The sequence below is a fragment of the Cyanistes caeruleus genome, chromosome 6 (genome assembly GCF_971803275.1).
Source record: "Cyanistes caeruleus chromosome 6, bCyaCae1.hap1.1, whole genome shotgun sequence".
NCBI lineage: Eukaryota > Metazoa > Chordata > Aves > Passeriformes > Paridae > Cyanistes > Cyanistes caeruleus.
Window position 1 is genome coordinate 35,726,035 of NC_141706.1, and position 16,175 is coordinate 35,742,209.

The following is a 16,175-nucleotide window of genomic DNA, read 5'->3' on the forward strand; positions in this document are numbered from 1 at the left end:
GCCATGAAGACATTTTGGCCGGAAATTTTAAAGTTCATAACTATCAATAAAGTCAGACTCTGGAAGAGCCTTCAACTCAAAGAGGCAAAGCTAAAAAGTTAATCTTTGATTTTAGGATTCAGATTAAAATATTTATGAAAGGGCTATGAAGCAGTGCCTAAGGAGCACTTCATGACCTATTAAATCTATTCAAGTTCTATAGGCTTCCTGACAGATCTGATGCCCTGCCAACCCATGTTTCATGCTGATAGAACTGACAGAGTTGGAACAATGCACACTTACAATGTCCTTTGATGGCCGACATGCAACTGAGGATCTTTGTGGTGAATAAACCAAGAAAAAGTTGCTGGTTTTCAAATACAGAATCTGTAATTTAAAGTCTGCTTATCTGTATCTTCTGGTGAGCATCTGCTCTTCTCCATAAGATTCCTAACAGCCACTGATGATGTGGAGAACACATGGGATCTTACAAAATAACTCAGAAGCACGCAGAACAGGCAGAAAAGGAATTTATAAAACTCACATATATTCAAGTATACATCTTATTTCAATTCTAAATCACTCCTGGCTGAAAACTGGGAAGAGTACAGAGAGATATATTATCTGAATCTGGATCTGAATTCAGAATTATTTAATAACAAGCTGTAACACAGATCTCTTTCCACAATCTTACTTTATAAAACTTAAGATCATGAACCTGAATTTTCAGTCCAACATAAAAGATTTCCTCGGTTCCTTTTTCACTTCAGGAAAAGAAAGGAAAATAGACCTCCACTAATGTTCCTGATGTATGTAAAGGAATTCATTGCACTGTTTCCTAGCCAGATAAGTGAAAGATACACCTTTAGTGATAAGCACTATTCAGTAATGGAATCAAAAATGAATCCAGGCCCCACCAATTTTTTTTTTCCTATTAACACTTTGGTGCCGTTAAAATTGCACCAAAAGTAACAAAAGTAGTACACATTTTGAGATTAATACAGTAATGGTAAATAATATGCTAAAAAAATTAACATGCATTTTGATTACATTTTTTTTTTTTTAATACTGAATTTAATAGAAAACAGACATAGAAAAATGATGAAACAGTACTGAGTCTTTCAAATTCATCCTATGATACTTCCAAAATGCTCTTCATTAGCTATCCATGAGTTTCTGGAATAGAATGTAAAATCAATCTGCAATTATTCTTACACTGCTGTCCCTATAAAGTGCAAATGATACAGATGAGGGAAGTAAAAAAGAAAGCAATTTCAAGTTTTGCCAAGTCCAACCTCAATAAAATGGTCAAATCTTAGTTTCCTTTCTTGTCCTAGTATCGCATTTCCCTGTCAAGGGGTTTGTCATAAATATTCATTATTTGACAACAATGTAGAATAAATATTGAATGACTGAAAAATCATTTCTGCCATGAGGCATACTAAGAACACAAAGGTACTGTATAAGAGGAAATATATCACCTTGATGAAAAGTGAATAGAAATTGAATAGATGCCGTTAGATTAGATAAAGGAAGATAAATGTGAGACAAACAGAGCAGTTGAGAAACAAAAGGCTTAGAGAAAATTGATGATGACAGCAGAAATAGTGTACATTAATGTTTGTTTTAGTTAGGGAAAGCATTTTTATTAATACATTTTATTGTTTATAAGCTTTATGGAGGAGATGAACCACAGAATTGATTGCAGAAGCCCAGCAGAAAATAGTAATTACTGGGACAACACCTCCTGTCCATAGCAAGGAAAGTGATGAATTGGAAAATTTATTGGATGAACTTTCAAAAGGATTCTGACAACCAGAAATCAAGCTAATGTTCTGCCAAAAAAAAAAGTAAAGATGATGAAGGGGACAGTCTTATATCAAATTAGTTATCAAAATTCCAGGATGATAAACTACCAAACAGTGAAATAACAAGATTATTTTGACTAAGCTATCAGCTCTCACATGATTGAAAAATTATGATTTTATAATGGAAAACTAATGATTTTAACTAATGGACTAAGATATTTCAATGAAATACTTGAGAAAATCAGCTGTATTAACATTTAATACATAATTTCCATTTAGACTGGAAAGACAACCACTTTTGTCCCTATTTTTTTATGGAAACTATTACAAGAAATTGGTTTTTAGAAATGACTGAGGAACATAAATAAAACTACTTGAAGCCTCCTTTAAAATATGTCAATTTCTTATCAGTGAACAGATTCTTCTCTTTTATTCTATGTAAAGCTTTTTCTTACACTACCTCTTCTCCAAAACTCATGATTCTTTTCTATTGTACTGACAAAATGCATATATGTGCATTAGAGACTGAATGTAAAGCAAATCCACATTTACAGTCAATAAAAATCTTGGAATTCAGGTCTACTGACTGAATACCAGAGACTTGAGAAAGGACTCTGGCTCTCATTATGCTTGTGGCCCTTACTGAAGCAATGCTGCCTTGCTGGGACGTTTTGCTAATTCATGTTGCTGTCCTACTGCAGCAAACAAGCTTTGCTAATAGCTGCTGCGTTTCAGGAGAACTCTTCAGTAACACCACATTCACTTGAAAGTTCCTGAGAATTGAGAAAGAAACCTACAGCATTGACAGGGTCACTCAACAGGGAGAATACTATCCCTCCAGGTCTGATTAGACTCACGTACTAATAAAATCAGCGCTAAGCTAAACAAATCTTTCCCATAATTGTGCCAAATTGACTGGGTGGACAGTCTTCACGCCAGAATTTCCCTTCTTATTGTAGATCAGAAGGGTTGTTTTTTCAGCTGCAATAGAGCCCAGGAAAAAGCCAGTAAGGAAAACAACAAAGTTGACTTTGCATCAGATATCCCAGCAGACTTCATAACTGTTTTTTCTGCCCTCCCTTCTGCTTCTTCTTAGGCCCTGTGTGCAGGAATTTGATATATTCTAGAAATGAAAGCAGCAGTCCTTATTCTGCAGATCATTTACTTTTGAGCAGGAGCTGCAACCCAGTTCCCAGGGTCAGCTCTGTTTCTCGGTCCCACAGCTCACACTACCTCCAGCCCACCGGAAAGGTACCCAAGGAGAGAACCAAGAGTTCCCTCAAGGGCACCAACACCGTAGTGGCATTAAGGCTTCACAGAGTTGTTCCCCACTCCCTCTTTACATTGAAGCATCCTTTAGGGCAATGGGATGGCTTTTTACAACATAAGAGAAAAAACAGTTGTGTTTCCTGCCAAGCCTTCCCAAACACCGATGCTCGTTGGACCTCGGAGCTCTCTGAGGCTTCAGCCCCGCCACGGGGTCTGATTTGACTTGGGAGATAACTGCTCCTTGTGGCAGAAACAAAGAGTGACCCTAATGCCCTTCCAGTGTTATGGTGGAAAAAAAAAGTAGTTTAGGTCTCCTGCAATCATTTACTAAGCTCATGAGATATACCTATAAAGAATAAACTCACCTCTGATGGCAAATGATTCTTTGGATAACAACATTTTGCACTGATATGGTACTTTATGGATTTTAAATAGGCCTTAGAAGGGTGGGGAAAAAAATAACCCCATTTTGCACTTGGGTAAATTGAAGCTCAGAAATTAAATACAGTCCTAAAGATTTCATAGCCGATATCAGTACCAAAATCTGAATAACATTATTAAATCCTATTGCCTTCATAAGCAAATCGCTGTAGAGTTTGACTCTATCAAGACTTCATGTTTTCTTATAGAAACAATTATCCCCCGCTTTGTATCTTCCTCCAAACCCCACTGCAAGCAAAAGCTCTCTATGCACAAATTTTGCCCTTTAAAGCAGAAGAAAGCTCAGGCACTCCAGCTGTGCCTAAAGGCTGGGCAGGCTGTGCAATTATTGGGAATAAGGAGGTAAACCAGACAGGCTGAAGAAAAAGAGACATATGCAGTCATTCTTCAGTTCTCCCAAACATCTAAACCCCACACATGTATTCTCCCTGTTGAAAAAAAAAAAAAAAGAAAAAAAGAAAAAAAGAAAAAAAGAAAAAAGAATGGATTGAAACAGGGCATGCTTAAGATGTCCTGAGCACTGGAGAGGGAACTATGAGAAGTGGGGATACAAACATGTCCCAGTACTGGGAGCAGATGTGAAGTCCCTGCTGCTTTTATAACTGTAAAAGAAAAAGGAAAAATAAAAGAGAAAAAAACAATCATCATTTGGATTAAAACGATTCCTTAGGAAACTATAATTTAATTTGTGCCATACATAGCACCTGAGAGATGTGGATCTCTGAAGTCCAGCTGTTTGGAAAAGCTTTCATCAAGGCCAGGTTAATGGGCCACAACTCAATAAAATTCTTTATAGAGCAGTTTAAATGGATTGTATCTCCTCTTCCCCCATAAGAAAATCCCACCCAGAGGAAACTGTTTAGGAACAAGTTTCCTTTCTAGTACTTTATGGAAAAGCAACAATGGCAGCTAGAGACAGTTTATGAGAGGCATTCCATAAATCCAAACCAATTAGTGCAGAAAAGTAGGCAAGCAGAGTTTGTGTACATCCTAAAAATGTCCATTAGCACACATCTGGAAAAAACAGCAGAGTGAAAGGACTCAAAAGGCAACTGACCAATCCTGCTTTCGTCTCAATCCCTCAAAATCCAGCAGCACATCTGTTTATTTTCTTTTAGTGCAATGCATACAAATTTCATATATTAAAAACATTGCTAAGAGTGCATAGCCAAGAATTGCCTGTTTACCATCTAAAGAAAAAGTGAGGGAGAGAGAAAAGAGAAATGCAGATGCATTTAAGACATTTTTGCAGGGAAAACAGCAACCATAGGTGCTGATTTGAGTAAGAAAATTAATGAAGCAAAAGTCTTCATAAACTCAAGGGAAAACATGAAATGGATTCAGCATGGGAGAAAGAATTCAAAGAAATCTCTATCCTGAAATATCAGCATGACACTTATATTAACAAATGTAAATGAACATCAAAGAGATCAAACTTTCTCAGCCAAATTCCAACAGATTACCTTTAATGATAAGAGCTAGTGCTAGTGTGAAGCAGAGCTTTTGAAATATTTAAAACAAATCTCTAGAAATCATGAAGCTATGGAACAATAGCCAAATTTCAGATAAATCACTTCTTGTCTTTTTCTTTCATCCTAGCAATAACTTCTAGGACATGATCACATATTCTTTTGTGTAAGCAAAGGCAGACCACTTCACTTTCCTCTCTGTGCTCCACTCTCAGAAGTGATTAATTAATAAAAATTAATTTTACACCTCTGTATTTCTTATGTGAAATTATTTAGGCTGTTTACATACTTAAGTTCTAGCTTACATTTATATTAAGCATATGTTCCTAATTCAACTACCAATAGTTTTATTATTTATGCTAGATATTCATCTCAAAGAAGTACCAGGAATTCTGGGACAGCATGGTCTTGCCCATGGTAACACAAAAATATGTGATAACTTGGAAAAAAAAGTGATAATTACTTATCCAGTGTGAAGGCTAGAAGTGCAAGTGAGATGGAAGCGTTTTACAGTACTTTTTACTTGCCTTTTCTGAGTCAGCATTCATCTCAGGCAGACCTGGCCTGGTGATGTTCTGGCTGTACACTCTGTTGTCCTAAGAGTACATAACAGTAGCCAGTGATTGTGTCTGCACTTTGTGCAACCACAAATTCTTCCCCAAGCAGAGGTCAATTGAATTGCTTAGGTGGCTGAGGTGGTTGAAAAGCTGTGTGACCTGCAGAGGCACCATGCAAAGAAGCTGAGGTGCTGAGATTCTGCTTTGCAACACCAGACACAACAGGACATTCAGGAGGCAGTACCAGTGTCTGAGCTCTGAACTCTCAATGCCTTAATGATGGCAGTAGATACTCTCAATGGCTGTGGACAAAACAGGACTTTTTACAACAGAAAAAGAAAGCTCTCAGAGCAGCTTGTTAGTGCAGCTCTTCCTATAGTAATGAATAACAGTCACAGGCAATGGCTCCAATAAAAATAAACCATCATTGCGTGCACATGTGGCTGGGCTTACTCCCACAGGAGACATTCAATACTTGCAAAGGAAAGAAATGGAAGGAAAACAAACAAAGAAGGAGATAGAAATGAATACCGAGAATCTTTTAAGAACAGAGGAGAAACAGAGAGTACAAGTCCAGCAAATAGGACACTGCAAATCTCAAGCCTGCTATACCTGGCTGGCTTGAGGTGTTCCTTATAAAAAGCAATATATGTATAGAGCACTTATTCACAGTGTGCAATGTCAGGAATTGGGAATCAGGATTCATGAATATTCTTCCTAACTTTGCACTGCTTTTTGAGCAACTACATGAAAATTGTATATGGACATAAGACATCTGAAGCAACTTTACTGTATTAATTTTCTGCCAGGTAGGCACAGCTCCAGGGGTACAGGCTCCTAGTTTCCTGTACCCAGAGGTACAATCCAGAAAGATCAATAAGCAACAGCTCTGCTATCTCTTTCCAGTGGGGTCAATTCTTCCCCCTCTCATAAAACCAGAACAAAGGCATGTGTTTTGGCTGAGCCTATCCAGGCAGCCGCTAGCAACAGATGACCAGTCTGCAAATTGTTTCAGTTTTTGTGGTGTGCCAAACATTGGATTTCAAGTGAGAGAGGTCAGCATGAAATATGTAGTGCCATTTAGGCATGGTTTTAGCATCAGGCACTATAATGAGGAGCTCTGAATATCCTTGGACTGGGTAAACATAACTTCAGTGGAAGAAAACCATCAAAACCTCAAGTGAGTATCAAAGACAAACATAGACAACAAAACCAAAACTTTCCAAGGTGAACTGTCTTGATGTGCTCCAGAGCAACAGCTGTCCTGAATGCAATAGGCCAAATCTAACAAAATGCTGCCTTTCCTGAGCTGTCCTTTCCCAGGCTGCCAGCACATTCCTGAGCCCTTATACCCAGAGAGCCTTTTCTTGCCTGATATACATAACTTAACAATAACTTCAGTGGCAGGGAACTGCACTACCCAGGCAAACAGCAACTTCTAATTGGAAAAGAAAATTAAATCCCTCATGTGTATTCAAATGGTGTCTAAACTGCAGCAGCATGGCCAGGGAGCTGCACAAAAACAGGCTGCCTCCAGTTTATTTTGCTGAAGTCACACTTCTGGTGAAAGTTCCCCAGGGTGAAATAGAGGGAGGGTATGCAGGGTAGTCAGCTGCCTTCAGGTCATGAAACACTGGATCATATGAAATTTGTTGCCCCAGAAGCATTTTCTGTCTTCCTACCACATGCCTTATTCCCTAGTGTGTAAAATGGATTTTGTCACCTTTTCTGTTTCCGAGTGTCTCCTAATTTTCCCAGTGGAGAGTCCTCTATAGCCCAGGAAACATCACAAGAACTTGGCCATGATGCTATCCTATGGCATAAACTTTTGAGGCTCAAAGCCCTGATAGTTGTCCAAAATGTGAAGACTAATTCAGGAGAAAATGCTTGTAGCTTTTACTAAGCAGGAAAGCAGCCAGGCAGTAAGAGTGTCCTGCTTACCACAGTAAAACAGTGCCAAGAAAAGGGAACTGAGGATGGTGCTGTGGCTGGATAAAGCAGTTGGGCAACACAAACACAGCCTCCTATGAGAATTCTCTTATGTGGCAAGTTCTGGTCACTCGTGAGATTTACAGAACACCAGTAGTGAGAAGAACAGAAAATAGTTTATGTAGCTGTTCAGAGCCTTACGTACTGTTCCATTTCACTCTAGTTCCGCAAATAAGAAAAAAGCTGAAGGATACAATAATTATTTGTGACACATACTGGAACACTGCTTTATCCCAGAGATCTTGCGTCCCAAATTGTGAAGGACTCCTAAGGGAGTAGCAGTACAATAGCACCAGAGCAGCTCTTCTCAGAATACATGGCTGCTTCCACCCAGCCTGCCAGACATGACTGGAAGAGATGGGACCAGCACGGAGCAGAGCTGGGAAGCCCAGGAGCTGCACACTTTCTCCTCCAGAGAGCCACATGTTGACACAGAGATGCCACTGGCTCCTCTGCCCATGTCACTGCATAGAGCCCAGTGTAATTCAGCAGCACAAAGTGAGGAATATACATTCCTAAGGATGTAATTAGTGTGTGCATTGCCACCATGATTTATTACTTTTATTATTCTTCGAGTATCTATAATAATTTTAGCAACACACTCACCTTCTACAGATAAAAAAGTATCCATCGTAAATTCAACTTCAGTGCCTATTTCTAATGTGTCTCAATTTATTTAAACAATATTGAAACAATTATTATTATTTAAACAATTAAAATAATTTAAACAATTATTTAAACAATACTCATTTCTTCTTTAACTTTCTTTTTGTTTTCTAAATGATGAAGAACAGCAACATTATTAGTTATAAATTGAAAGAAAACTAACCCATTATAAAATAGGATCAGAAGTGGGCTCTTCCTGGTCTCCACTCACAGGTTTTGAACATCAGTAAAACCAAGTGTCCTTCCTTGATGTAAAAGCATAATCCTAAAATCCCAGACCTGGGCCAAAAATCTTTGGATTCAACCAAGTTGAAGTCCTAGATCATAGCATAAATGTTTTTCACCCACACTAGTGGCTGCAGAATGCCTCAGACATGAAATAAACAAAACCCCTTTCCAACTCTTTTTGTGTGTGTACTTTGTTCCGTTCCTAAAAGCAAAGTCCCTGGAGACAAGCTAACACAACATTGCTATGTTCACATGTGAGAGACAGCGATATTATCTTATGCAAAGCCTCAGCAGAGTGTATTTTAGAGTCCACTGGGTATCACACAACAAGGACAAGAAAAAAAAGTCATGGTAATCGACCTGTGAGCTAATATATACAGATGCAATATGTGTGCTTTTGGAGTACTGTCATGCTCTACTGATGTTAAGAAAAAGGTGATAGACTTAACTTTAATTTCAATCTTTCTAAAAAGGTCAGGTTTTCTCTAGCAAGAACATTTCTGGGAGAGGTTTTACCAATGAATTGGAAACCAATGGCCTTATAATCATCATCTGTATTGCTGAATGCAAAACCACCAAATAACAAAATTCTAGAAAAACTTTTCTCTAACAAACATGAACTGTTCTAGGAGTCTTCATTTACATTTCTACAGGGCAGTGGATACCCAAGAAGCCCCAGCAGGCAAAGGCAAACATTCTTGTTCCAGTACATGGCATAAATGCACTAAAGAGTGGTCAGCCCTTTAAGACCTGAAATGATGCTTTATAACCCATCAGCGCTGAAATTTTTGATGACAACGTGCCACAAACAATGATCAGTAGGTTAATAAATCTTTTTATGCTTGAGAAGAAACAGAAGCAAAGATCATGTGTAATGATTGTTCTTTTCGCAAAATTACTGGGAGCAGTATTTATAGCTCTTTGATATTCTCTTGCATGGGGATTATGCTTAAGAAATTCAGACTTTAGGGATCCTAACTACATGTGAACTTTAGAAAAGTTTAATTACGTTCAAAGGACAAAATTGTAGCCATTGCAAAGAAAATGCAAAACTGTAGAAAAAAAAAAATCTCAACCTCTTCTTTCCTGCAGTGGCACCCAAATGGCAACATTTAGTACAGGTCTTACAGGAAGTTGTTTACCTTTCTTTATATTTAATACCAATTAAGTATATCTGGTATTATCTTAGTAGGATTAGTAGAAACTCTTTAGTTTTTTGTGCTTATTTACACTTTTATTTTCTCTTTTCAGCTTGCTCAGTTATTTCAAATGAAATGGCCATTATAAAATCACAAATGAGAAGCAAGACAAAAACATATGGAAAAAGGAGAAAAAAGTAGTTTCCTCTTGTTTTTGTTATGAAATGTACCATGTCCAGCTGTAAATATCAACACAATTTAAGAAAGGATTAGGTGAATTTTTATCTGTAGCTTGAGATGACTGTGGGTAGAGAGTTTTATGTTACTGTTAGATAGATAAATAAAGACTGATACTAAAAGAAACAAGTTCAGTGACGTACAGTGAAGAACAAACATATCACTTGGACCAGAACCATCAATGTGCTGAGAGAAATGTCACTGCTGGCTCAGACATGATAAGGTTTTACTGGCTCAGACTCCAAACCAAACCTTCTCGACCACTGTCAGCTCTGCACAAGGCTAGCTCAAGTGTCCCGAGGTCCATAATTTCCACTTCAATGCTGTGCAGTATGTAAACACCCTGAACTGCAGAAGATATCTGCACAGAAAAATTAAATCAAATGGCAGAAAAAAATTAGATTAATTGTTCACTCGGGACTAGTGCAAGAACTTTTGCCATTGTAGGAAATGACTGATAAGAGAGACCATGAACCATCATGGTTACGCAAATGTGAAAGGGCCTTGCAAACCCGAGATAACTCTAATGAGCTCTTTCCAGTGGAGAACTTCAGTAGTGACTCACACACCACCCAGCAACCTAAGTTTATCACTTTCTTTGGCGAGACAGGGGGATTTATTGACAAGTGACCTCATTACTCATTTCCAAGTTGGTGTTGCTCCAATATGAATACTCAAGGAAGAAGTAATTCATTAATTGAGCTGTACTTTACAGTACTTCTTACCAGTATTTGAAAAGTTGAAGCTACTCATGAATCACATGTCTGTCAGAAACACTAAACTTCAACCTGGATTGAGGAATTTATGGCTTTCTGTTAATGTGCAGCCAAAGGATGTATCTCCCCCTAATTAAAGTACCTGGGGGAGCTGGAAGCAGGATGGCTCAGGCAGCTATTTATAATGCCTTTTACGTTTCAGTCCCTAGTATCTTGTTCCACCATGTTCCACCATGTGGGTAGAACACTACCACCTCCTGTACACATCCCTTCCATTCCTGAGCAGATGTCCCAAAATCCCATGGCATTTTTCCAACAGTTAGAACAATCAGTCCAAGGAAAGGTAAAATTGTGAAGATCATGTATTTTATTACCTTCTTGATGCATTATGATGGGTAGATATGATACAGTTGCCCAGGCAGGTCCCATTAAGACTGCAACATTGGAGATAATCAAAAACCCCTGTGTTTTAAAGTGCAGTGGTATGTCAAAATGGGTTTTACTCCTAAAAGTGGGTCAGTAGTCTGCATTTGGTTCCTAAGAAGTTAAGAAGGTTTTGTTCTTTTTCAGCCTGTTTTTACATCACAGCTAAAGACACAGGAATTACAGAGATCAAAGATTAAGAGGTCTACGTAGAACAAACTCCTCTAGATAAATTGATCCTACCCAGGGTAGATATACTGATAAAACTGAATTGAAAAAAACCCCATTGTTCTCCCTACAGTAGATTATAAAAATCACTCACTGGCTGCCATTCTCCTGTGTTGTCAATCTTGATCAGTTCAATGACTTTAGATTCATAAAACATGCAAACATTCAAATTCAGAGTACAATATCCTAGATATACAAACTCCTGACATGATTCTCATTTAATATGTTCAGAGAATCATAAAAGCTGTAATGCCTGAACATGACAATCATGTCTGATCCCTACCTTTTCACACGTGCTGCCAGGCAGTTTCCCCACTGAAGTTAATATGTCAAAATTCGGCTGGTGTTAAAACTTTACCTGAGGACTGCATTTTTTACCAGTGACAGCTCAGACTTGTTACTGTCAATAAATATATTCTATCTAGCACAGACCTTGGCTGTGAAGAAAGTAGAAAGAAGCTTGAACAAACATTTCTAGGCCATATAGAGTATTCCAGAGATGTCCCCTGTGCCTTTCCACAAAGGTACAAACACTTTTCATTTGAAAACACCTTGCCTGATCTATTCTAGGATAGCCCACACCCTATACCATGGTTTCATGGTTACACTATAGTGCTGAATTAATCTTTCTGTGATAAACTAAACCACTCCAGTATTAGCTTCACTTTGAACTTATCAGCTCCCTAAGTAAAACAGGAACTCATTTGTAATGCCCAATATTATTTTGCAAATTATTTCTATTAGCAATCTTATATTCCACTACATTTTTATTACTTGAGATTGTCCAGTTTACTGGCAACGATTTTCTGATATTTTTCACTTTTAAGAATATCTTTAAATATACTATACTCCAAGATAGGCACAGCAGACTTTTTCTGAATAATTAACATTAAAAGTTCAGATAAGCATTATATTTAAAAAGAAAAAGAAAACAAAAAAGGAAAGAGAAGAATCTGGTAGAAGACAGGAGGCAAGGGGATTTGCCAGGTCATTCCAAGGATAAACAACTCTGGTCATCGCCACACTTTAAGAGTGATGACATTTCAGTTATTGATGAGAGAGTCTGCCCTAGGTTAATTCTTCTCTGTTTTGAGGGAAAAACTCACACAGAAGTCAAATCAAAATCAGAAAAGTGATTCTGTATAAACAGGACGGGAATTTGTATTCATTCCCTCTGTGCAAAGGGACTTAAGCTTACACACAGCACATTCTTCAGACAATTCAGACCAGAGCCTTAACGTCCTATCTGGTTCTTTTTCAACCCCGTTTTTATGATGTTTTACTTAACTGTAAGTACAGTGTTTGTAAAGGGTGTTGGATTAACAGCATCACAGACAGAAGTTCTCTTTTGTGTTCAGAACAGATTTTGTTACAGTAACCTTATCCCTCCCATCCTGACCTTTAAGAGGCTCCCAATAAAGAATAGGAGGTATAACCCAAATTTCTGAAAATTTCTATCTGATTAACATGAAGGTTCACAGTTATCAGTTAGACCAAGGCAAAAGTCCATTTCCTCAGTTACAGAACTGAGAAAATATATAAAAATTAGAACAACAGCATGTCTCTGACTAAGTAGGTCACATCAAGGTAACAATTATATTTTCTATGGTGTGTTTGAAAGAGGGAAAAAATGGTATTGGTAACACTAAAAATGTAGCATCAACCACTATTGGAGATAAGAGGCCAGACAAGCATTTTAATAATCTAAAAATTTAAGTGCTAGCTACTGTCTTTGTTGGGTACTTTCAACTTAGAACAGGTTTGATGTCTGCATAGAGGAGAGACAGAGGAATGCAAGGTGACTTCTAGAGCTGAGGCTTAGAAAATATCAACAGAAACTGGAAACTAGGAATTAAAGTTCTGCCATAAAGCTCCAGTCACAATCCCAGTTTCATTAACCTTTACTCATAAATAGAAGTTTATGGCATGCTGAGGAGAGAGATTCAAGACTGAACTCAGTGACCACACTGAACATCAGTTCAGCAGGTGAGTTAATCTACTGAGCAAGCTGGAGCAGGAAGTAAGAGTACCTTCACTACATACTAGCAGGAGATACAAAGACTTGTAAGGGCCTGAACAAAGGCAATAAATGTAAAGCAAGATCAAGCTTATTGGCACTCAATGGCAGTGAAGGGATTCCAGCTCTGCTCCCAGCTGCAGAAGATTTACTCAGTCACGTAGTTATGATTCAGTTTTCTCGGTTATGAGCACCTGGCAAGGGCACTGCAGAGATCAGTCTGAAAATGCTTTTGCATAGTAATTTGAAAATATAACGTAATTGGAGATGGTTAGCTGGTGTAGGCTAGCAGCAACCAAGCAACAGCCTCTTCTGAGAGTGGGCTGGTGAGTCAGTCAAAGACACCTACCAGAAAACCTACCTCTGCCACCAGCCTCAGCAAGAAGACTCAGTGTAACTTCAAGACTGAGTTTGCCTCTCTGCCTCACAGATGTCCCTGCTTCTGTGTTTAGGATGCTTTTAACTACAGGTGAATGAGTTTGAAGCTTGTACAGCTGCTCCTACATTTTGTCTGACAGTAGGATAATCCTCATTAAGAAAACTTTAAGTAGTTATTAGAGAAATGAAAGAGAAGAGAACAAGATGAACTATTTCAAGGTTTCTTCTGGTCTTTTCTATCTGACCAGGAGCCTTTTCATTTCTATTTAGATTCCTATGTAACAAATTGATCAGTGTTTTATAAGCACCTCAGTAATTGAATTTTGTTCAAGAATAATGGAAACATTTCTCTCTAAAGGTTTCCTGTTAAGAGGAGAAGGCCATAAATCCAGTCCCATTTAATGTAGACAGCGTGCAAGTGATGCCTATATTGGATGACCAACCCCCAAAAGTTCATTAAGAAGGAAGCTTGCTGCAAAGAGAGACATGAACACTCAAGTGAGGCAAGTAAGTCACCTGGTGACGTCTGAGCTCCAAACACTTGTTAATGGACCGTCACTATTTTTCTGGCATCCTTTCATTTGGCCTTTTTCTGGATTAAGTCAGTATCATACTATGCTGATAACCATCTGTTCTTGCTACAGCTGTGCCTTGTGTCCAGTTTCATACTGTTTTCATGCTATTCAAGATTATATTGCTACTTATGCTTGTATAGGATGTATGGATAAGCAAAAGACTTATGTCATGATGGTCATCAGTCGACAGAGTTTTAATCAGAGAAAACCCCATAAGGTTATTTATGTATTTTTAAGGATGATGTTTGTAAATGTGCATGGAAATTTAGATCCATAACAACATTGTGTCCTGATTCAAAATATTCAATCAATAGTTGAGGCGAGGCAAGTCTCTGAAGTAAACTGTGCATCCTAGGAAATAAACCACTTCTTTAAATGGAAGGGTTTGCAGAATTTGAATATGTGCTTCTGCAGTCTTTTCATGGCTATTTTTTCAAAAGAAGCATAAGGGAGAACCACAAAAAATTAATCTCACCTGAAAAAAATCTACCTTCCTATAAAATTTCCTATTTTTTTTTCTTGCATGACTCCACACCATCACTTTTATCCTAAAAAGAATTATAAAAATATCTTTTTGTGCTTTTACAGAATTGCCTTTCCATTTGATAAGCATATTATATAAGAAGATGGCTCAGAACAAATACACACTTTACAACACTTCCAAGAGCCATCTCCCAGTGAAGTTAAGCCAAATATCTGTACATTTTGAAAGAACTGCTTTACTAATATGATAAAAAATGGAAGGTATATAATTGCAATTCCCATAAATATAAAACATCATCCTCACTCCCCTTGGCTCTCTTCCAGCCCTTCTCCCATCCAGCAAGTACCAGGGTTACTTCACTATCATAATTTTGGAATGCTTATTCAGGGCTTATTCATATGACAGTAAGCAGAGCAAGATAAAACAGCTGGTCTGTAACCAAGGACACAAGAAAAGTTATGTCTGGCATTAGTCTGAATGAGATAAGAGGGTTTTGTTCTGTTTTGTTTCACTGAGAATGAGTCACCACAAACTCATGTATTTGAAACACTTTACCTGCACACTTTACCATTTTACCAGGAAAATTCCTGCCCAACAGCTCACTTAGCACAGCTTGAAAGCTTCAGCCCATATTTAAATCCTGAAGTCAGTTGTCCTCCAGATACTCAGACCCCTGAGCTGGAGGACATGGATGTGGAGCAGAATGAAGCTCCCATAACCCAAGGGGAATGCCCAGTGACTTGTTTTGCCACCTAGACACACACACAGGTCTGTGGGGCCAGGTGGGATCCCCCTGGGGGTACTGAGGAGCTGTCAGAAGAACTCACTGAGGCACTGCCCACCAGTTACCTGCAGCCCTGGTCACCCAGAGAGGTCCCAGCCGACAGGAACCTGGAAAACGTGGCACCATCAAGGGCCAGAGGAGGATCTGGGAACTACAGGCCTGAGATCCAGACCTTGGTGCTGGGGATGCTCATGGAGCAGACCATCCCAAGTGTCATCACACAACACACACAGGACAACCAGGGGACCATGCCCACACAGCATGGGTTTGTGAAAGGCAAGCCCTGCTTGACCAACCTGATCTTCTATGACAAAGTGTCCTGCTTAGTGGATGAAGGAATGTCTGTAGATGTCATCTACCCAGACTTTAGTAGAGCTTTTGACGCTGTTTCCCACATTCCCACTGTTTCCCAGCATTCTCATGGAGAGACTGGCTTCCCATGGTGCAGGTGGGTGTACTGGTTGCTAGGTGAAACACTGGGTGGCCGGGCCCAGAGAGCAGTGGTGAATGGCACTGTGCCCAGCTGGTAACCAGCCACCAGTGTTCCTCAGGGTTCAGTATTAGGGCCAGACCTATTTAACGTCTTCATCAATTGTCTGCACAAGAGGATCAAGCGCACCACCAGTCAATTTGCAGGTAACAGCAAGTTGGGCAGGAGTGTTGATCTACTGGAGGGTAGGAACGCTCTGCAGAGGGACCTGGACAGGCTGGATTGGTGGGCCAGTTACATGGTATACAATAGGATGAGGTGCTGGGTTCTGCACTTGCATCACAACAACCCAGGCAAT

General features: G+C 38.8%; 1 protein-coding gene and 1 long non-coding RNA gene across 37 annotated transcripts in view; one reads left to right on the forward strand and one right to left on the reverse strand.

The window, feature by feature from the left end:
- The window catches only part of RAD51B (RAD51 paralog B), a 429,615-nt gene that overhangs the window by 161,307 nt on the left and 252,133 nt on the right, over positions 1-16,175 (reverse strand). Inside the window, exon 10 of one of the 36 annotated variants that reach the window (XM_086895896.1) lies at positions 1,031-5,562. The exons of the other annotated variants lie outside the window; for them this stretch is intronic. Within the exon in view, the coding sequence (XP_086752022.1) occupies positions 5,446-5,562 (117 nt within the window). The 3' untranslated portion in view covers positions 1,031-5,445. Of the gene's footprint in view, positions 1-1,030; positions 5,563-16,175 lie in introns of those variants that run through there. 36 annotated transcript variants of the gene reach the window in all.
- The window catches only part of LOC111930288 (uncharacterized), a 43,583-nt gene continuing 43,296 nt past the window's right edge, over positions 15,889-16,175 (forward strand). The window contains exon 1 of the long non-coding RNA XR_002865099.2: positions 15,889-16,023. This is a non-coding gene — a long non-coding RNA (uncharacterized LOC111930288). The remainder of the gene's footprint in view (positions 16,024-16,175) is intronic.